This window comes from Rissa tridactyla, chromosome 7 (genome assembly GCF_028500815.1).
Source record: "Rissa tridactyla isolate bRisTri1 chromosome 7, bRisTri1.patW.cur.20221130, whole genome shotgun sequence".
In the NCBI taxonomy this organism is placed as follows: domain Eukaryota; kingdom Metazoa; phylum Chordata; class Aves; order Charadriiformes; family Laridae; genus Rissa; species Rissa tridactyla.
In genome coordinates, this window is record NC_071472.1 from 14,206,417 (window position 1) to 14,228,361 (window position 21,945).

The following is a 21,945-nucleotide window of genomic DNA, read 5'->3' on the forward strand; positions in this document are numbered from 1 at the left end:
CGCAGCTGATGAGAATTTCTACAAGTATTTTTCAACATTTTGGGGGTTTATTAGTTAAAGGGGACATGATTTAACTCAAAAACCCTCTCCTTGGTACCAACTAATTAGAAAAAAAAAAAGCGGTCAAACTTAGTATTGACGTCTTTTTCCTGGAAGTGCTTTCCACATTATTTTTTTTACCTCTTGTAACCGCTCAGGGAGTGACCTAGACAAGGAGTAACATTCTTACGCAGCAGGTGAACCAGGAACTGGCTGTGAAGGACCTGCAGGTATGTGGAACAGCGCTGCTCCCGCGCCCGGAGACCCTGCACGCAGGCAGATAGAAAGCAGCAGATGCTCACATGTGTAGACAGCAACAAAACTAGAGCGTAACATTTTTAGGATCGCAGCTGAGCTCTCAGACAAGGCTTTCTGCAATGACTAATTCAACTACGGTCTACTGCGACAGTTCACCGGCTGCAGCCGCATTCGGTCCCGAAAGTAAGCAAGTTTCTCCAGATGTTACACGCTGATAAAAAAAAAAAAAAAGCAGAAAAAAAAAAAGCACATCCAGTTTTCAATCTTTTTATTTATTTAAACTGTACACAGATGTAAAATACTTCAACAGCAAATCTAAGTGAAAATTGTTTGGTTTAAATTATTATGGAACAGAACCTAAAAGGAACTTTATTAAATAAACATAAAAATTGGATTTAAAGGATGCACATATTGTAATGTATTCTACAATAGTCTTTTTTTTTTTTTCACTCTACGTTCCATGTGCGTATGGTATAGAAAAGACACTGAATAGAACAAACAGAATCCATTTTGTACCCTGAAACAATTGGTAGGCCTCGTGAGGGATTGCTCAGTATGACTACATGATATATGATGGCTTTGCCATCTCATAAAAATTATAACTAATATGTTGGCCTCTTTGGTTCCAAAATTTATGTATAATACATTTAACTGTATTCATTTTTTGCTGCTATAAAAATAACATTTTTTTCAAATGGCAGTTTTTTGACTAATCATGCAACTAAATCAGTGCAAACATTAAAAGCAATCATTCGCTTTAAAAAAGAAGCAAAAGATTTAATTTCAAGTATAAAAAAATATAAAAAAGTCATATCATAAGTCCAGTTTTGTCTAGTATGGGTCAACACTTTAAATTGCATAGCTCATGCGGCACCTGTTTACCTAGATAGTGAGCAAAGATAAGTGCACTATCAAGTACCACTTTTCAAGGCATTGAAATTTGCAAGTGCTATTATACGTGCATTCAAGCAGTTTGCAAGTGCTATGCTGTATCATTATTTTCTGATCTTTATGGCCATCCTCGACACCTCCTGGTAAGGAAATTGAAAGCACTCTCCTCTCTTCTCCTTTCCAAGACTTGTTAAAACGTTCCTCTCCTGTTATTTAAAAGCACTGCATTTTTCAGAACGTCTCCGCTCTGTTACTGTCACTCCTCTTTAGGGTTCATTGGTTTAGTCGTGGTGGCGGTTGCTTGTTTGCTCATCCCCCACGTGACGTGCTCTTGCCGAGTCCCCCGTTGAAGAACACAGGTGATTGAAACTTTGACTTTTCTTTCTCCCAACAGTGAGAGATGCCAACGGTCACCACAGTCCAGATGTGTTATCGGATCCCCTTTTCCAAGACACGGTGGGAATAGCCATCCACAGGTCGCCAGTGGGCAGTTAAAGCATCGGATCACGCCAGCCCAGCTTGTGACTTCGCAACGGTCGGATGTTAGAAATACAGCAGTTGCTTACGCCTCTGTCCCCTTTTCTCTCTCTCTCTCTGATGGTACCACGCGATTCCTTACTGGAAGTGCTGTAGGAAGATGCGCGTATCTGTGATGTTTATATTTAGATAAATTTAAATTAAGAGGAAGTGATCACCTCCCAAGGCAGGTGTCCTGCAGCTTCCCATTAGACCTAAGAGGTGACAGTCGACTTTTTTTTTTTATTATTATTTTTTTATCTTTTTTTTTTATTTTATTTTCTAAGTTTGGTCATTTTCGACACCTGCGTGCAAGAATACGTCGTGTTCTCGCAGTCTGTGCTTTTGCCTGAGCAAACGGAGCTCATTTCGGTGTGACTTCACCGGCAGGCGGGGAAAACAGCTGCTCAGCCGTTCACTCGTACTGGCAGGCATTTAGGTCCGTCGTCACTGGTCACTGACTTTCTGTGCTCATGTCCCTTTTCCGAGCTGCCTCATATGTGTGTGTGTGTGTGTGTGTGTGTGTGTGTGTGTGTATGAGCGCGTGTTTGTGTGTGTGCCCACGTTTTGTGTGTGTGTGCGCACGTGTGTGTCTTTAAGATATTTCATAGCATTAACTTATAAGTGGTAGAATATATAAGTGTCCAAGATCCACAAACTGCCACTGTCCTGACACCAAAGTGAAATGATTTTTTTTTTCTTTTTTCTTTTTTTTTTTTGTCAAACTTTTCCACAGTGACTTTCCAACACTGATGCCTGGATACACAGTGAAACTTCCTCCAACACCATCTCGTACGGGAATGTTTCTCTCTCTCTCTCTCGCCCTCTCTCTCTCTCTCTCTCCCCCCCAAAAAAACACACCTTAAATCAAGCACAACCACATTCTTCCACAATCATATTGGGAACGTCCCTTTTCACAATGTTGTATTCATCATCAAAGTACAGCATTGACATTGTGCTAAGTTTGGTTGGAATGCAACAGGAGTTCACGGTGCCCGGGTTCAGCCCCCGCATTCGGTACTGATTCACGACGGCGGTGTGAAAGGAGGAAGCCGACCCCGGGACGCCGGCCAAGTAGGCCGGGCAGCTCCCTTCACAGTAATTCCCATAGTAACCTGATGGTGCTATGATCCAGTCATTCCACCCAATGAGTCTAAAGTCAATGTAAAACTGTTGCCTGCAACATAGATTGGTCCTGCCATCGCACTCCAGGCCTCTTTTCCGGATCCTGTGTTTGTTATCGGCGAGGCGGGCTTGCACCACTAAAAAAGGCCGGTGGGATTCCTCCCCGGGGTCCACATAAATTGGCAGCACTGAATACTCTTCACAGCCCTCACATTGAACATCCAAGTTCAGTCTCCTTTCTCCTCTCTCAAACAGAGCCTGGATCGCCTCTGTCATGGGAAAAGTGTGCCAACCACTTCTTTTGAGATCAACTTTCTTTTCAACCACATTCCACTTGTTGCTAGTGTCCGGGTCTTGGAAATAGACTTTGACTCTTACTTTTCGCCTGCTGCCTTTCTCTAAGACATATGGAAGCAGCTTCAAGTAAAGCCACAGGCTGGCTTGAACGACAAACAAGTTCTGGTTCCCTTCATTCGAGATGAAGAAATAGAGGCGGACTCTAGATGAGGCCAGATCGTCTGCAAGATAAGGAGAGATCAGCAAGATTAAGTCAAAAAGGAAACGTTAGCTTGTGTGCCATTCGGGATTCGGGGAGAAGGCTAGAGCACAGCGGACCGAGGGAGCGGCAGCAGGGCTGTGCCGGCCAGAAGGCACGCACTGAATCAGATATCCCCAATTTGCAATCGAAACGCATTGAAAAGGGACTTCCCACAGCAACGGTCATCACCAGGCTGCAGTCGGATGTGTCAGACCCACAGACACCAGTAAGAGCTCTCCAGAATATGGGGTTTTTCCAGCCAGCCCAGCTTTAAAGACGCTACAGCAGCATCTTGAAAAGACCAGCACTCGGACTCTGCTATCTCATCGGTTTAAGAATAGTTTTAACTTTCAGCTACCCGCCGATTCTCACGGGGACAGCCCTTTCAATAACCACTGAAACGCCAATGCCAAACCAGGGATTCTCTTTCGATTTTCACATATTCTCGATGCAGTTTAACAGAGAGGATTCATGAGACGGAGGGGAAAATATTTCAGTAATGTGCCTGCTTGTCCAGCACATCAAGCTAACCCCCACTTAGTCTGGTAGAATATCTGCTACTATTAATTGTTTCGATCTCTGCCTTTTCGCCCCAAAACGATAAACTCCCATACACGGCGAGGCAAGGAAGCGGTTGCTCTCGCTGTAACGCCGTTACTGGCTGTTCTCAATACGCTTTTCAATAACACCAGAATTAAAGGAGCGAAATTATCACGGAAAAGCAAATGTCACCAAATGTCTGACATAACCCCTTATTTGTAAACAAAAGAGCCTGCTGCATCAAATGTTTCAGAAATACCAGCGGCCCCACTGCAATTTTGTACTATAGGTCCTAACCGAATTTGGCGTAGGTGATAAATGTGCGAGCTGGCCTTTACGGCGGAGATTGTAATTCTGGTCCTTGAATGAAAGCCTCCCAATCGCTATTTAAAATTATTGCTGGAAAGGCATTTTCTCATCTGCCCTTATCTGTTTTCGCTTCTTTCTGTACAGTGCCAAATGTAGATTTTTTTTTCTTCCTTCTCTTTTCCTAAGAATCTTTATTATTTTTGCCAATCTCTGAATGGGATTTTTTGCATGGTCGGTGTCTTCATTTGTTACCCTACATGCCTTTCAAATGTGCCTCCAGGGCCCATTCGGTACCTTGTAATATTTCAGGGACAAAAATTTTCACTGTGTTTCCCTATGTTTTACATAAAGTCGATTTTGGAAGTGTTACAAAAGCCAGCAATTGATTGAATACTAAATGGAAGTACGAGCCCACCCCAGATCTCCCCAGAACAGCCTATTTAAAAATAATAAACCCAAACAGGTACCCTAAGAAAGCCTTTTGCATGTTAGTAAACATACAACTTCTTTATAAACTGTGGCGACAGTGACAGAAAAAGAACAGTACGGTGTTGCTGCACCGATCCACATCACTTGTGTTGTGTGAGATTGTGTGTGCCCATAAATTTTGTATGTGAATATAACAAGCATATGTATAATGCAACAGATCCCATAGATACTGTAAATGTATATGCCTTTGGTAAGTGGGAGGGTAGATAAAGAAGATGAGTGGGCAGTATACAGGATAGAAAGAGATTTATTTTGCGGACAAATGATATCTAGATGCCACAGGAAGATAGAGAGAGAAAAAAATGAACTGAGCGATGGAGCGATGAAGGAAAGGAGAGATGGGCAGATAGACAGGAGAGAGCTAATTTGCAGAGTGACGGTGCTATGGCCAGATGTGCAAAGTTCACAAGCACAGCGGCTGCCTGGATAAACTGCTGGAATGTTACGCTGAAGGGATTCAGTGACACATAACTGCAACGGCTGGACAGGACTGAGATGGCTGGTACCGTGGGGATGGATGGCACAGTTAGTAAACGGACAGATGGATGGACAGAGAGGAGACAGGCACACTTGGGAGGAGGCTGCACGCAGTGGACGAACAGACAAGGCCAACACTACAAATGAAAGCTAAATAAATGGGAAACGAATGGAAAGGGAGGACGGGCGAACGCAAGCCTCAACAGACAGATGCATGCAGTGAACCAGATGAATGTGCCGGGCAAGCAGATGAGGCAAGGGACACAAGAGATGGAGCAGGACAGGCGGAGAAGGGACAGTTGGGACACACAGGGACAGAGGCAAGCCATGGTGCAGGTGGAAGGTCCGCCAGAGGGAAGCCGGGGAGCACAGAGGCCACAGAGGGATGGAGAGAGGCAGCGAGGGGAGATGCAGGGCACAACCCAGGGGAGAAGCACAGGGACACAAGCAAGGAGGACGGGAGGGAGCTGGCAGGGCCAGGGCGAGATGGTGCGGGGCAGAGGGGAAAACGGATGAGGCGGAGGCCATGCAAGTGAGCCCGGCAGCAGGCAGGGGGACAGGCAGGGGACACAGGGGGTCAGGCAAGGAGGACAGGCAGGGGACACGGGGGGGTCAAGCAAGGGCGGTCAGGAGAACTGCCAGGGGTCAGGCAGGGGGACAGAGAGGGCGGACAGGAGGGCAGGCAGGGCAAGTGGGAGGCCTGACAGGGGTCGAGCCGGGGGACTGCGAGGGGTGGCGGCAGGACGGGCAGGGAGCGCGGCAGGGCAGGGGCCCGGGGCCGGCCCGGGCAGGGGCGAGCGGGCGGCGGGGGGCGCGGGGCCGGGCGGCGCCCACCTGTCTCGGCGAAGCTGATGATCTCGGAGACGGGGTCGTGGGCCGGGGGCCCGGCGCTCGCCTGCCCGTCCAGGCTGGGGATCTCCACGCGTCCGTCCTCCCGCACCTTGCCGGCGTGCAGCTTGCGCAGCGCCGTGACCATGGCCGCCTTGGGCACGGCGTGCGTGATGTTGGGCCGGTCCCGCATCTGCAGCCGGCTCAGGATGTGCCTCTTCACCGCCTCCAGGAAATCCCCGTCCACCTTGCCCGGCTCCTCGGGCCGCCGGAAGCCGCAGGAGGTGCATGTGTCCTGCGGGGAGCCGCCGGCGGGGGCCGGCGGGGTCGGGGTGGCCGCGGCGCCCAGCAGGAGCAGCCCGCAGGCCAGCAGCGCGGCCAGCACCCCCCGGCGAGCCGCCCCGTCCATGGCGGAGGAGCGGGGGGCCGAGCTGGGGGCCGCCCCGAAGCGCCGCAGGGAGCCCGTCTGCAGGCAGCGCCGCTCGGTGCGCTCCGCGGAGCGGAGGGGGCGGTGGCAGCCAAGCTGGGGGGCCGCAACCGCTCCGCGCAAGGGGGGGAGCCGCGGCGGAGGGAGGGGGGCGCCCGGGGAAGCGGCGTGTGCCGCCGGGGAAGGCGGGGGGGGGTGGGGGGGGGTGGGGGGGTGGGGGAGGCTGCACGCGCAGGCACCGAGGGCGAAGTTGGGGGGTGGAGGGGTGGGGGGGGGAACGGGGAGGGGGGCAGCAGGCTTGGCGTGCACGGAGAGCCCGGCTCCACGGGGGAGGGGGACGGCAGCAGGTGAGGGGGTGGCTGCGGAGCCCGGGGAGGGGGAGCCGGAGGTGCGAGGGGAGCCGAGGAGCAGGGGGAGGAGGCGGCGGACGCGCTGCCCCGGTGCCCCGTGGCGCTTCAGAGGGGCATCCCCGGGCGCAGCCGGTCCTGGTCCATCGCTCGCTTCGGCAGGTCCTGGCGGGCCGCGGAGAGGAGCTCCTTAGTCCAGCGTCATTGAGGGGGGTCAGGGGAGATAAACGAAGCAGATTTATATACAATCCAATTTATAGCCTGGAAGGAGGGGGGGTGGGGGGTGTGGGGGGGTGGGGGGGGAGAAATGCCACTTGTACCCCCCCCGCCCACTCCGCCCCCGCAAGACAACAATCCACAGGCCGTGGGTGCAGGTCTCTCAGCAGGTCGGCTCCGCGCCGCGCGGCTCGGTTGTCCCCCCTTCAGCGCCCGCCGCTTCTCAACGTGCCATCAAAGTTGACCCGGAGCATAGCTGGGGAGGGGGCCGGGGGCGGCGGGGAGGGGGTGCGCGGCTGGCAGCTCCACAGTTGCGAGTCTTCTCCCCCCACCGCCCCGCTTATTATTAGCGAGATGCTTTTATTTTCAAAAGCAGCCCCGCGGAGGGTCCGGAGTCCGGCGAGGATGATGCTGCGGCGGCGCCCGGCGCGGCCCCCCCCGGCCGCGGGCAGCGGCACCGCACGCTGCGCGGCCGCGGAGCGGAGCGGGGAATCGGCGCGATCCCGGCGATCCCAGGAGAAGCTGCACGGATCCACTCGGTCGGACCAGCTCTTCGGCTCGCTCCCTCGCTCGCTCTTTTTAAACAATATCTCCCTTGTTGGTGGTTTGGGTTTTATTATTATTATTGTTATTATTATTTTAAGTGTGATTTTTGTTGTTGTTGTTGCTGCTGCTGCTCCAGTTAATCTGTCTCTCCCTCTCTCTCCTTTCTCTCTCTCCGCGTCTTTTTGATCTTTCGCTCGCCTTGTGCTGGCTTGAACGCTGTGTTTTGTTTTGTTTTGTTTTTTTTTAACGCGTCTGATGTTCTCTCTCGGATCTGCAGTGGAAGGTCTCGGGGAAGCGGCTCGCTCCTCGCTTATCTTCCTCTGATCTCCTCCTGCTAATTTTCCCCCCCTGCAAAATCACGACATTGTGGCACTTTCTACTGAAACTTTTATACAGGAGTTAAAACCACGTGGGAACTCCAACCTATAACAGAGACGCCATGGGTTCCTCACTATTTAGGAGATTAAGTTAAGTCTTTTGCCCCCTGGGCTATTACAGTAACTTCCTGATGTGGAAATATTAACTATGCTGTTTCTTTAACTCCCCCCCCCACCCCCACCCCGTCCCCTCCCTCCCTCCCGGTTCCTGCAAACACACCCACGGCACACCGACCCGCGTCCCCCGTCCCGTCCCCCGGCAGGACGGACGCATCCCGAGCGGCAGCAGCCCCGGTGTGTCGTGTCCCCCCTCCAAGTCCCCCCCCTCCTCGTTGTTCCTTGCCTTTTAAGCACTTGAAAGAAAGTCATTAGAAAGTTTACCGTCGGGTTGGCTTTTGCGACGGGGCGGGTTTTTGTTTGTTTGTTTGTTTGTTTGAATGGGGCGGGTGGCGGGAGTTGTGTGCGTGTGCGCGCGTTTTCCGTGGGGCAGGAGGGACGCGGAGCCGGGGATGGGGCGGGGGGGCGGCTCGGTGCGGAGGGGAGATAACGGGAAATCCGCGCTCCCGTAGACGCGGTGGGGCAGCAGCTCACCTGCGCGGTGCCCCCCGGCCCCGGGGATGGGGGGGGGGCTGGGGGGGGGGGACCGAGCGGACGAACGTCCGCTCGGTCCCCCCCCCCCAACCCCCCCCCCCAGCCCCGGGGCCGGGGGGCACCGCGCAGATGAGCCGCGGTGGCTTGCGCGTTCCTCCGCGCTGCTCCGCGGCCGCTGCGCGCCGCCGCCGCGGGGAAGCCTGAGCAGAGGGCGCCCCCTCTGGGCCGCCCAGGGAAACGGGCGGCGTGTTGCCGGGGGGGGGGGTGTGCGTGTCCCCGGGGAAGCGGTGATGCTCAGTACTGGGGGACAGTCGGGAGCTGAGCATCCCTGCAGGGAACGGGGCTGCCGGCTGCGCTAACTACGTCTTCTATTTATTAATATTTTTTTTTTTCCTTTTAATAAAGAAAATTCTCCCTCCAAGAATGAAAGCAAATCTCAAGACCTTCCTCTTTTTTTTTTTTCACTGCGCCGAATGCTGGTTTTCAAGGGGCAGAAGCAGGACGCCCAGCTTCTGTGCACAGAGCCTTCTGTGCATTTCGGTTTTTAAAAGAAGAATAAAACTTCTTATATATTCCTGGACTGCACACACACGTGAGCTCTGTTAGTTGTCACTAATACAAGCAACACAGGAGCGGAAAGAGGGTCAACTGGAGGATCAGCTCATCGCTGCGATTTAAGAATGAAAGGGACAAACGCTGTTCTCATCATAAATATTTTCCTTCTTGTTCTGTGCTGCAAAAGGAAAGACGCTTAATGCCGTGCTTCAAAATCACATTGCAGTCCCAATCTGATTGTTCCTCTTGGTTTTAATATAAACACGGTCTAATTGCATATACAGCATTGTAAATCAAATCCTCAGTATCACTGGAGCTACCCTGATAGGAGATCAGCATTAGATAGAGTATTTCCTCCCTGCCAGTAACAGCTTTTGAATGGAAAGACTGGAATGTAAAAAAAGAAATAATGCTAAAAATCCAATCACTCTGACATCCTGTGAGCTAATAAGAGCACGTGAATGCAACAAGCTTAGTACTTCACAGTAATTAATTTGACAGCAAAGAGCTAACAAGAAAACAACAGGCAGAGCAGTGATGACTGGTTCACAGAGGTCACTGTCAAACAAAAAATAGGTGCAAACACAGTCCCTCTCGCTTTGAAAACAACTATTTCATTGCCCCAGTGAGAATGAAATGCCAAAAGGGACAATATTGTGTCTTTGGTACGGATGACAAACCCGGGAAGGTATTTCTAGTAGTAAAACAAGGTAGAGGTTTTCCTTTTTACATACAGTGATTTTTAATCATCGCTGTTACTCACTGCAGTGGCATGTTTTGGCTTCTTTTTTTTTTTTCCCCCCTCTTTCTTTGGGTTAGCCAAAGCCATTTTGCATATTCAAATATTGGGAAGACTTATCTTCTCTAGCAATAACTACAAACTAATACACTAATAACCTCTACTGTTATTTAAAATGTGTCCAACAGCATTCTAGAGGCAGCTCTCACAATGGACTTTCTCTGGCTTCCTCCTAGAGAGGAACTTAATCAAACCTCAGATGCTTTCGGGCAGAAGAGCCTACAGGGAGAGCAAACAGGGTTAAGAGAACGAAATGTGCCGTTTGATTTGTAATCTCGCTCAGGGAGCACGGCCTATTGACTGAGCCATAAAGCTCGGTTAATTTTAAGATCTCCTCAGCTTTCAGTCCTTTTCCCTTGGGCACAAACTTGTTGCTTACACATAGTGGCTGAACTATCAGGGGAAGGGTGGCTTCGCACTCCCCCCCCACCGCGCCGCGCTCCTCCCCTTCTCCCCTCTATTCTATTTGTTCTGAGCTCATCTGTGTGAGGATACATTTTCACACACACCTTCTCAAACCGGCTGCTATTCATCTGATTCAGGGTCACACTTTTCCATACATTAAATGCAGGGGAAAACTGGGAAGGAAATGGCTGGGATTTGTGCTTAATGGGCAAGCGCACAGTTAGCCCGGGAGCCCCGCTGTGAGAAGGTAGGGTATCGGACGGTATTTTCTGTAGAAACATCAAGTGTCATGACTGGAATCTGATGCTTATTAAAGCTACTAGTATAATGAAATTAGTATAAACTGAGATCCTCAGCCAGAATCAACTGGCTTGTTTTCGAGGCATCAAACGGCTACAACTCTTCCTCTATAACCTAGATATCTGCTTATGCACATTTATCTCAGGGGGGGCGGCAGACGCCCAAGTCACACTTTTGGAGAGGCCAGTCAGCGCAGCCCTGCGCCGTCCTGAGCCGGGGGGAAGCTCCAGAAACCGTGTAGACAGCGATGGCACGAGGCAGCTCCCTCACCTTTCTATGCTTCCATGACACCCTCAGTGGGACCATAACAATTTACACTAGCAAAGGATCGGGCCCCTCACACATTGCTCTTAAACCATTAATAATATCTATTAGGTAACCTTACTAATCCCTTTGAGGAAGGATTTTCTTTACTGTACCGATGGCTGAACTGCATAGAGCTTCATATATAAGAGGCCTGGTTTGCACTAGAAATGCTTATCCTTTGATAACCAGCAAATACAAGTTCTACTAGCACAAGCATCTTTTTCTGCAAGCATTTCCCAAATAAAATAGGCTATACTGGCAAAAGCACTTTTTTTTTTTTTTTTTTTGCTCATATAGCTGCATCTATATGGGGGATTTTTGCACGTAGTGAAACGCAATCTGTTTTAAATGGCACTTCAGAAGAGCATTGCTATCCTGCAGAAGTTTCAAGGCTAGACCTTGAAGTATAAACTTCTGCCTTGTATCTGAAAGCGCTCTTCACAAGGTAGCCATTGTCATCTTGCTGGAAATACAGAGAAACTGAGACGCGCGGTTACAGGGGCAGGCTGGGAGCACTGTGCTCTATCTGGAATTTGTATCCACGCCATTCTTTTGCCTCAGACGGAATTATGTATCCGTAATCAGACTGATTCCTCACTATGCATGAATACTTTTTAAACAACTGCAACAAAAGCAGAGGATGTTTCAAAAGCACCGTAAATCTGTAGAAGGAAAAGTCCTATTGAAAATCAAGTAGGTAAATGCTGTTTTGAGAGACCTGGACATTTTCTGAACTGGCAAAAGTAGACCTAACTCATGAAAAAATAAACCCACTAAGAGGTTAATCTGGCTCCTTTGCTTGTGCCCATGCTTCTTTAACTGAAAACTGCCTGTTAACAGATATTTGCCCTCTCTCGAAAAAAAGGGTCCTATTGTGAACACCGCTTGGAACAAGGGGCTATATCAGGCAGAAACAAAGTACCTGACCAAACTGGGAACTCCTCATCTAAAGCAGGTACAACTGAGAATCTGGAAGATGAGCCACAGAGAAATAAAATAGAGCCCTCAACATGTTTTGAAGAGCACCTATTGAATGCCAGCTCCTCGCACAAGTGTCAGGGAGGACGGGGACATGGGGCAGGCGGCAGTGCAGGGCTGCAGGGATCATACTCACAGCCTCAGCCTCCCATTCCCACTGCACCTGCTTTAATGTGGCTGTAGTCCCGCTCCCTCCAGCTCAGCTACCTGCTGGTGCCTCCCGGGCAGCATGTTGGCCGATCGGTCCTCTTCAGTGGCCCCTTTGCGCTCCGTGAAGGTTTGCATCCAAGCTCCCAGATTCGCTGTAGGGAACAAAGCGCAGGTGGATCTCGTGCACCATCATGAAGCAATGCAGTCAGGTACCTCGCCTCAGGCAGGTCTCCGCACAAAGCAGCATGCGTGCCCTTTGGCAAAGGGACTGAGTTCAGGGATCTGCTTCAATTTCCAAAGTAAAGGGACCGAACACCGTCGGGCAGATACCCCATGTGATATTCAAAAGCTATCCCCTGCTTGGTGACAGCCCAGAAGTGCTCTTGTTTTCCTCGCACAGTCTGTCCTCTGCAGTCCAAAGCTGTAGCCTTATAACCAGGCGGTGACTTCCTCTGAAGTTGCTTGTATTGACCTAAATAGGTTGGGGCGGGTGAGGACACACAGACAACATGAAAAAGCTGTGCTGGTTGCCCAACAAAGAAGTGTCTGCTTTGTGGTGAGCACTTTTAACATATAAGCACTTTTAACATACTGTTAAAGAACATGATTTTCATGTTTGTTTAAGTTCACACCAAAAGCCTTGCAAAGTAGCAAAGTGAGTAAAAATAAAATCTGCATTTAAGTGGTAAACAAAATAGTTAAAACTTGACTTCTCATAATTTGAACTCTCCTTACTGAGACAATGCATTTCAAAGTCGACTGGTGCAATTCTTCTATGCATCCAGCTGTGACTGACACATCTAATAGATCAGGAAAATGAACAGTAGGATGCAGCAACTTTAAAATCATCTCTCATGAGAAAATCAGTGATTATAAGGGGGTGGTGACAAGATGGAGAGGTTTCCCCCCAGTTTTAAATGGAGCTCAGAAGCAAAAAATCACAGGTACCTTTGCAATGCCATGGGAGAAATGGGATGCAGAAGCTCAAGTCATCTCATGATGGACAACCAGTAGCACCTGACAAGTACCTGAACATAAGCTACCTTCTCTTTTCTACAAGCAAGCAGCACAGTGTAGAAGCAGCGTCTACACCTACTGCCTGTGGGACAGGCTGCAGCCAGAAGACCTGTGCTTAGGCCTGAATTTCTTCCTCTTTACCCCATTTTCACCAGCTGTAAGTTGAGGATGACGGCATTCAACCCTCTGTAAACTGCTTTGAAATTAAGTGGAGAAAAACAGCGTACAGGAATTCATCCTCTTCATGGAGCTCGACACTAACCGCACGGCCCTGGTGCTATATGTCAAAAGTTGTTTTCGGTCTCTTCATACTTAATTGTCCAGTTTTGTTTCCATGAGTCTTTTGATATATCAAACCAAAACTGTTGACTGTTTGCACAAGAACATCAGAGTGCGTTTTTAAAGATGATTGCGATCTGGTTGACTGATTCACTCACTGCTGGGGCCAGGAGCAAGGGGCTCCTGTAACAGCACCAGAATCCCCCAGTTCAAGCAAGGAGGATCTTCCACTGGGGCAGAGCAGTAGCATTGCCACAGCTAGTGGAGCTCCGTCGATGTATCCCAGCTGAGAGATGGCCCAAGTGACTTATAGTCATTTGCCCAGTGCTATTTAGCCATTGAAGGCCTCTAGCAAGCACGTTCAGGATGTCTCACCACCCACGTTTGCTATGTTGACATCAGCTACAAGCAAGGTCCTCTGCTACCACACGCTGCTGATATTCCAGTGTTACTAGATTACATGAGAGGGTTATTAACAAAAAATTTGGGATCGCCTTCTGCCCTGCTCAGTATTAATCATTTAAGTCATTGCTGCCTGTCGCCTCATGAATGGCTTGAATGTGCCATAGGATTAAACCAAAAAGGACTGCAAACTCTATACAACTTGGGTGCTGACCCAATGCTGCCATTTCTTCCTAAAAGCCTGAAAAAGCACATACACCGTGACAGCTCAGGCTGCCCCCTTGACTGAGATGTCCCCTCAAAAGGGTTTTAAGATTATGGAAATTTTTCACTCCCTGGGTTACAAGCTGTTCATATTGTTCTGTTATCTCCCTGCCATGATCTCCTCAGAAGTGGAGCAGCTTATTAACACAGAATAACCTTAAAACTTCCCCACAACTCTTTGCTGTTTCTGAGTAATAGTCTCGCCCCCCAACATTTATTGCTGTGGTTTAGATCCTTACCAAGAGCATTATTAAGAATAAATCATAGTATGTGGAAATATTACTGTGAAATACACTGGTACTATTGTACAAGGATAAGAAAACAAACCACCGCTCCGGAGACAGCAGGAACAGGAGCACATGGATCATATTAAGCAGACTTGGGTCTACCAAACCTACACAGGTACCGGAGTGTTAGAAGGGTGCAGAGCTACAACAGGAAAGCGCGTTGTTCTCAGGTTTTTTGCTTAAAAGATGAGAGACAGGGCCTAGGGGAGGGGAATGCATGAAAAAGAAAAGGATGAACTTTTTTTTTTTTTGGCTACTCCAGATGGGGTTTTCCTCTGTTTAAATGCTGAAGGACAGAAAGATTTTAAATTAAAATCTTAATAAATATAGCCCTGAGGCTAGTAACATTATTACATCCAAGATGATTACAGCAACCAAGCCACAAAAGAAATATATATATATATATGTATTTATTTGAAGCATAATAAGCCTCAGTATTTAGTTAGAAGAAGGCTAGGCAGCTAACTGACTTCCAAACTAGTGAATTTTCCATTCCGCTCTGCTGAAAGGATAAACCAACACGGCACGTAATTTGCAGAGCTTGGTTTAATTTCTGTACAAGATAGCATTATTACTGCTTATACTTTATATATACACGTATAAAAATTACAGTTGCTCAGATCACGCGCATGAAGGTTGGCAGGAAAGAACCCCAAGTTTGCAATATGCTGTAGCAGGTATGGATAATTAGTGAGCTTCATTGTGAAAGAACACTCCAGGTCCCCCGGCTTGCTTGAGTTACGCATGCTCTCCTTGAGACATTTGCCTGTTTCAGTTGATCCTACTCTGATGACAAGGTACTGCACTTTACTTGTTTGTGTAGAGTTGTTTTTGGTGTTTTTTTTTTCTTTAATTATGGGAATATTTTAATAAAGGATACAGGGAAAATGCAAGGATACAAAGAAAAGGATACAAGCTGATAAAGATGATTAAATCATAGAGCGACTGCGGAGTGGGTCATGAAGTGTTATAATCCCCAACTCCCCTCTGCTTTCTGCCTCAATGTGTTAATGCATCACACTTTAGTACAGTGACACTTTCAGCCCTAGGTGGAAATTCACACATGATGAAGAGGTGGAGGAGGATTTCCAGATGGTCAGACCTCAGGGAGTGCGAAAAGGTGGGGGGAGGAAGGGAGAAACTGCTGAAGGGAATCGGACTTTGGTCACATCAGTAATTTCCAGCTGAAAATGGAATATTAAAAAAAACAAACCCAAAACCAAAAAACAAGCACCAATGATCCCATACCAGAGCCAGGTGCGTTCAGGTTTGGATGTTATGCGTGATAAATCCTTACCATCGCCGGTTATGAAAGATCCCTTGGAAATATTGGTTTATTTGTGTGCAACAGTGAAAGGTGTGAGCTTCATTCCCTTGGCCAAATTTCAGCATGGGTACTAAAGCATCCCGACGCAGACCCAATTAGTTGTTTTATTCTCCACAGCTTGTCTTTACTAGAGGTTATTGTAAAGTGGTACTTGCCCTGAATCACGCATGAATTTTCCCTCCAGCAGAGGCCGTATTTGGCTGCTGCACATCCTTTGGGACCCTCTTCTGCAGGGCCACCTCTCCAAGAGCAGCGAAGGGCACTGAGACAGAGAAAATGCAAGGCTTGCAGCCAGTTGGTCCCCTCACACCCCAAAACAGGCCCCACTTTCCCTTTAGGGGAGCATAAGGCAGCAGCTGCTATCACACAGCTGGACTCCTCTAACACGACCTCATTTACTGTGGCCTTTTGGGGGGAATGGGAAGGTAGTCATGGTCCAGAGTTCAAGGGGTCTGGTCCTTCAGGGTGAGAGGTGCTACGGCTGTATAAAGAATTAGCAATAGATGGTATTTTGTACAGCCACAGCTCTTGCCAGATGTCACGCTTAGGGGAAATTTGACATAATCAATTATTTAGGCATAACAGTACCCCTATATGTGTGTGCGGGGAAGATACTCCGCTCGTGACATAAATAGCAAGCATTAGGTACGATGGCTCACACTGCGCTTCTGAGGGCTCTTGCTTCATTTTCTTAGGTGTCCCTTGGGTCAGAGCATTTCCCCTACCACAAAATGGACACTAGAGATGCCAATGGTGTGTAGTCACAATAGAAAGGAATATTTTGTTTAATATCACCAGGATGATTGTTATTTACCTGTATTTCCTGGATGGCAACGAAGTAAATTGACCACAGCATGATGAACTACTTGGACAAATATCACAAGAAATGAGTTTCCACTTTGGGGAAATGTTTATGTCCACTCCCTGTCACTCCCAGTACAAACCATGTTGTGCATACAGGTCAAGAAAAAGCCCAAGGAGACAGAAGACATGGCTTTGCCTTATTCGACTTCTTCTAGTGCAACTTCAAATCCGTGATTTTAACTGCTGCTGAATTCCTCCTCACATTAATTGACTTTATATGTTAAAATCACTTACGTCATAGAAAAACGCAGAGAAACTTTGGGCATCTGATGTGGTAGTGACTCCCACGATGATCTATTCAAGATGTCCAGGTGCCTATCGCTAGCTTTAGTGACAAACCAAAAGCCTTATAAAGCCTGCAGCATCCATCTCTGACTTGAATCCTTTACAATGACTAGATGAACATCTCTTTCTTCCCTAAAGACTCAGTGCAGCAGGTGTTTTCAGTCTGCCCACCTTCCAGATCAGGTGTCCAAAAACACAGCAATAAATATAATTTTTTTTCTTCCCTTTTTCTAAAAGAGCTCAAGGTGGGTGGAGGGGATGGGCATAGGCTTTTTTTATTCGTACCTTAATTTAGTCAGTAGTCCAATGGTTCATTAGAGAAGAGCTGGGCTCAGTGCCCTTCCCTGCCTGACAAGAGTCCCAGGGAGCATAAGGCGGGTCAGGTCTCCTCAGAAGGAGCAGGCTATGGGGTGATGCTGGGACAGGAGCACTCTCCAAGCCTCCAGCTGATTTGGTGCGTGACCTAAGGGAACATGATTCCGTATAGCTCTCTACGTAGGCAGTTCAGAGAGGCAGAAGGCCAGGCCTCCCTGCTTCCCACCCTGCTAGCCAAAACATCTGGAACTACCTAATCCACATGAGACTAGCTTTAAGAGGACAGAGGCAGTCCCTTCCCTGGCATGGAGCATACCCTGGTAAGTGCACTCTGCTGAGAGAGGAGACATACACGCTCCCCGCGGTACAAGGGAATTGAGCCATGTGAAATTCCCCGTGTTCGGCACTAGCCTTTTGAGCGCTGAGCGTAGTATATACAAAACATCGCCACGCTGCCAACCACCCTGCCTTGCCCTTGCAAGAACAGACCCACGCTCTGTTCCTGGAAGGAAGCCAAGAGAGAGCCTAAACTGTGAAGCCCAAGGGATCCTCAGCCCCCAGGCAAGGTAGATTGAAGAAGCTGTGTTCCCCATCACTCGCTCAGGCAGCGAAGCAGCCTCTTCGGTTTGGTGGCTGCCATTTTGAGGTGGTGCATGGCACAGGAAGCTTCGCTATGAAAGGCAAAGATATGGAGTTTGTGGTGGCTGTCAAGAACAGACATTGCAACACTCCACAGTGATGCCCAAGACCTTTTGTAAGTCCCTCAAACCAAAACATCACTGCTGTTGCCATGCTGGCCATCCACAAAGCAATAGCTGATGGAGTCCCCCCAGAGTTCAAATCACTGCACGATAAATGCCATACAGATCCAGGTCTGGCCAAATAGTGGGCATTACAGAAGAGCAGAGAGATCCCGAGTTAAAGTTGCCAAGTGACTCCTCCCCCTCTCTAAGCGACAAGGCACAAACAAACTTGCAGGATTGAGCCTGTAGCAAGATTGGTTCCTCTGTAACTTATCTTCTGCCCAGGTAACAGGGCTGAATTTGTTTAAGAGTAGTGTTAAAGAACACTAGAAAAACACAGGTGTAAGTAAGGGTGGATTTAGACAAGGCAAATACTTAACTGTATGTATTAAGATTGGGAAGTAAACAAGTGATTGATAGCAGTTGATGGAGACTGTTCTTATAGCAGAAGTGGAAGAGTAGAATTGAATAGAAAAGCAAATAGAAGCAGAGTATTTGCCCACAAGAGGATTGCTGCTGTGAACTACTACAGGCATGCAACAAGGAAGGAGCAAACAGGTTCCCATCCCCGTGGCTGGGATGCTTTGTTATTTAGCAGAGAAGACTTCATCTTCTTACTACAGACTTTCAAGCTTTAGAGGCAATATTCTGGTTTTGGTCTTCTGACACAAAAATACATGCCTAGCACCTTTAATCGGGAAGCCAAAACTAACAGTCTTGTTAAGACACCTTTCCTACTCCTTGGGTTAGCTCCCAAAATGAGAGGAATCTCAAAGAAGCCTGTGACAGCCAAAGGGGAGAATCTGCCAGCACAGAGGGAAGCAGGAGTCACTCCATGCGTGCGTCACTTGCCGCAGCCTGTCTGGGTGACAGTGTTGTCAGCAGGAAAGGGTTACCAGGAGAGGTGGAGCTGCTTGGAAACGGCCTGGATGCCGCAGAGTTTTTCACCTTTCGCTTCCTTAGCTTTTCTGCAGCTAGGAACAGGCTGCGAGCCCATTCCAATTTCTATGTTCAGGATAGGTCTCTATCAGCTTGTTTAGTTCAAAGTCCTGGGGTTTTTTTTAGGAAGAAAGAAAAACAATAGGAAGTAAAGCATGCATCCCTTTGTCATAGACTTGCATTTCAAATGCTCCAAACCTATTTAATACATTGGACTTTACCCGATTTTTGACTCATGGGGAAGACTGTTTTCCTGGAACCTATATCCCCATTTCTTTCCAAAAAAGAAGAACAAAAGATAAGTTTTAACTTGGTGTTGATGCAATATTCACCCCACCCAGAACACTGTAACCAACTTTGAAAGCTCATGTAAAAAACATGAAGAGTAATTTTTACTTAGCTCTTGTTATGAACAATTCAGAGATAAGAAACAAGGCAAGACACGTCTCAGCTGCAAGTGTGAACATGATCTCAACGCTGCAACATTTTCCTTGCCTGGCTAGAGATGGGTTGGCAGCATGAGGTATATGAAGGTAGGTTACAGGTGACAAGAATGTAAAATGCCTATTATTAAACTAGGTGTAAGCAGTCTTGAAACTTCATTAGGGCCAGGGAATTCAGCCCTGGACATTGCACCTGCTTGATTATTCACTGGAAATTAACATTAAACAAATGCTGTAAACTTGAAGCTAAGTTGGAGAGGATTCAGATGCAGCTTTCCCTGCCTTCCGACTGGGCAGCGGATGCAAAGCTGTCTGTTTCATGGACAAACTCCACATGCTTCCCTCTTTCAGGAGAGAAGTGAAGTCTTCTCCATCACAAGTTTTCACCAGGTGCCGAGGATAGGTCATTTGCTGTCCTCCAACTGCCACTATATAAGAGTGAACTGCAGAACTGCAGTGTGTTAAAGGTACATTTAAGCACTGACCTATTTTTGTTCATTTGCCATGGGAGAGACATGTGGAAACATTGTGGTTTGATGGGTTTGATTAAAAATATGCTAATGAATAAAGAAAATTAAGTGCATCCCTTGGGCTCCTGGCAAGCTGCCAAGGCAGACACTGGGACCACCAACAGGGGGTCCTTATGCTTCAGCTTTTGCAATCCTTCAGATTCCTACTGCGGAGGATGGTGATCCAGCGGAAACAGGGCTTAAAGTTGAGTGTTTTGCGTGTCCTGCCTCCACTCCTCTCCAAATGCCACAATATTTGAAAATTTATGCCCCAGGTGCTGGAATCAGCAAGCACAAGAACATCTTTGTTTTCATTGAAAAAAAAAAAAAATACTTCTACCATCATTGTTGAAGAAAGCAAGCTTGCAAACACGAAGCAAGTGCACTCAAAAGGCTTGGAAACAAAAAGACTGTGAAAGAGAACTCCAAGTTCATTTTCTAAAGCATCTCATTATTTCTAAACCAAATGTAGTTTTGGAGGCCTGACTTATGGTTTTCAAGCTCCTGAGGCAAAGCTGCAAATGTGGCCTTTATTCCCACGCAGGAGAAGCTCTGCCTGCCCTCCTCCTTCCATATTCTTTTTTTTTTTTGGAGGGGGGGCCACAAATCAAAACAACTCAGAACAGGCACAGTGTTACCCTCTGCTCCACAACTGTTCGCTGCACTACCATCACTGCCTAAATGGATTTACTCAAGGTACCACATAAGAAAGGTCTAACCTGGCTGCAGGAATAGGTGAATCACATACTCCACTGCTGTTCCTCAGGTAGGAAGCAGCTCTCATTAGCAAAGTCTGAAGTGTCCAGCTCTCCTGGTGCTCATAATCCTTCTGTGGGTACTTGTTCTTTCCGTAGTGTGATTCACTCTCTGTTGACTTGCAGTCTTCAGAGCTGGAACAGGGTAGCTGACCGTAGTTGGGGATGCAAATGCCTGTCATCCAGTGGCACTACTCAGCACGTAAGTGGAGTACAGTCACCAGGAGTGAAAGGAAAGAAGGGCTCATAGTTAATTAAGCTGTCTGAACCCAAGTAGAACTAGGAATATTTGAAACCCTAGGGGTAAAGATGGGCATCCAAGGACAAAGAACCAAGTAGGCCTATGAAGAAAAGAAAACTGAGACCCCAGAGTAAGAGAGGTTCTTCCACACCCATGACCAGGGCACTAACTAGAAGAACAGTCTAAACACCAAAACCAAACACCTAGTCCACCCTGCAGGCATTTGTTCAACAACCTGGAAGATTTTGGTTTTTATAACTACACCTTGCATGCAGGAAACAAAGTTTTAACTTTGATTTCTGAATCCTGTCATTCTGGGCAAGGATACATCTATCAGGGAGATCTGTGTCTGACCAGGACCATCTTTCTCAGGTTCTCATCAGCCTCTCTAGAACTGAAGAGCCACACAAACTTTTAGGGGCAAAACTGCAGGCTATCTCAGGCAATGTTGCCATGATGGTTTTCATTTAGAAACACGAAAGAATGTGGCTATTTTCTAGATAATTACTCCTTCCCCCAGTCCACAGTTGTTTTCCTTGTTTATACATATAGAAGTGTAACGCCGTCATTTTGTGGGAAGGGTAATCACTTTACAGAACGCTCTTACAGACCACAGGTTGAAAAACACTCATCTAAACAGCAAGTTCAGTTTGTTGTATGTGTTTTCCTTTTAAAACAAAAACAGAGCACTATTAAACAGTAGGGAGTAACTTTCCTTGTCTCTCAATGCTACATGTATGCACAAGTTTGTCCTTGAATTCTGGTATTTGGCCTATGAAGCCAACATGCATAAAGCCTCTGATACCCTGAACACTAGACTTTAAAAACAAACTCTATAAACTCTGATTATATCAAAAACATGATTCTGCCTCAAAGCCAACTAACAAAGCTCGTTGAAGGGAACTTACTGTAAACTCTGGAGATTAATCAACTTTATCAGGAAGGCAAGTGCAAAGCATATGGTCCCAGTCTCACCTCAGCATTTTACCTCCAACCCCCTTCGGAGTTACAAGGCTTAAGGGGCCATTTGCTGGTATTTCCCTAGTAGATCCTATTCCCACAACAGACACTAAGCAGTTTAGGGGGAGGAGAGACTGAGGGGCAGGGGAAAAAAGAAAAAGAGACTTTTAAATGGGATATTCCCCCCCCCTCCCCCAATTAAGGCTTTATATTTCAAAGAAAACCCAGCATCTTTAGTCACCCTTAGAAACAAAATGTTTTGTGAAGTACTGCACAGACCCATGGAACAATAAGTATTCTTTCTGGCA

At 47.7% G+C, this 21,945-nt stretch overlaps 2 protein-coding genes across 2 annotated transcripts; both read right to left on the minus strand.

Annotated features, from left to right (window-relative positions):
• Positions 1-960: 960 nt before the first annotated feature.
• INHBB (inhibin subunit beta B) lies at positions 961-6,419 on the minus strand. Its single transcript, XM_054209059.1, has 2 exons — positions 6,017-6,419; positions 961-3,347 (listed from the first exon to the last, which is right to left on the minus strand). Exons 1-2 carry the CDS (start codon positions 6,417-6,419, stop codon positions 2,572-2,574), a joined length of 1,179 nt encoding a protein of 392 aa, XP_054065034.1. The 3' UTR covers positions 961-2,571.
• Positions 6,420-7,206: 787 nt separating this feature from the next.
• Positions 7,207-20,618, minus strand: LOC128912348 (uncharacterized). The gene is made up of 3 exons (XM_054208061.1): positions 20,401-20,618; positions 12,065-12,289; positions 7,207-7,894 (listed from the first exon to the last, which is right to left on the minus strand). Exons 1-3 carry the CDS (start codon positions 20,616-20,618, stop codon positions 7,207-7,209), a joined length of 1,131 nt encoding a protein of 376 aa, XP_054064036.1.
• Between the last annotated feature and the right edge of the window lie 1,327 nt (positions 20,619-21,945).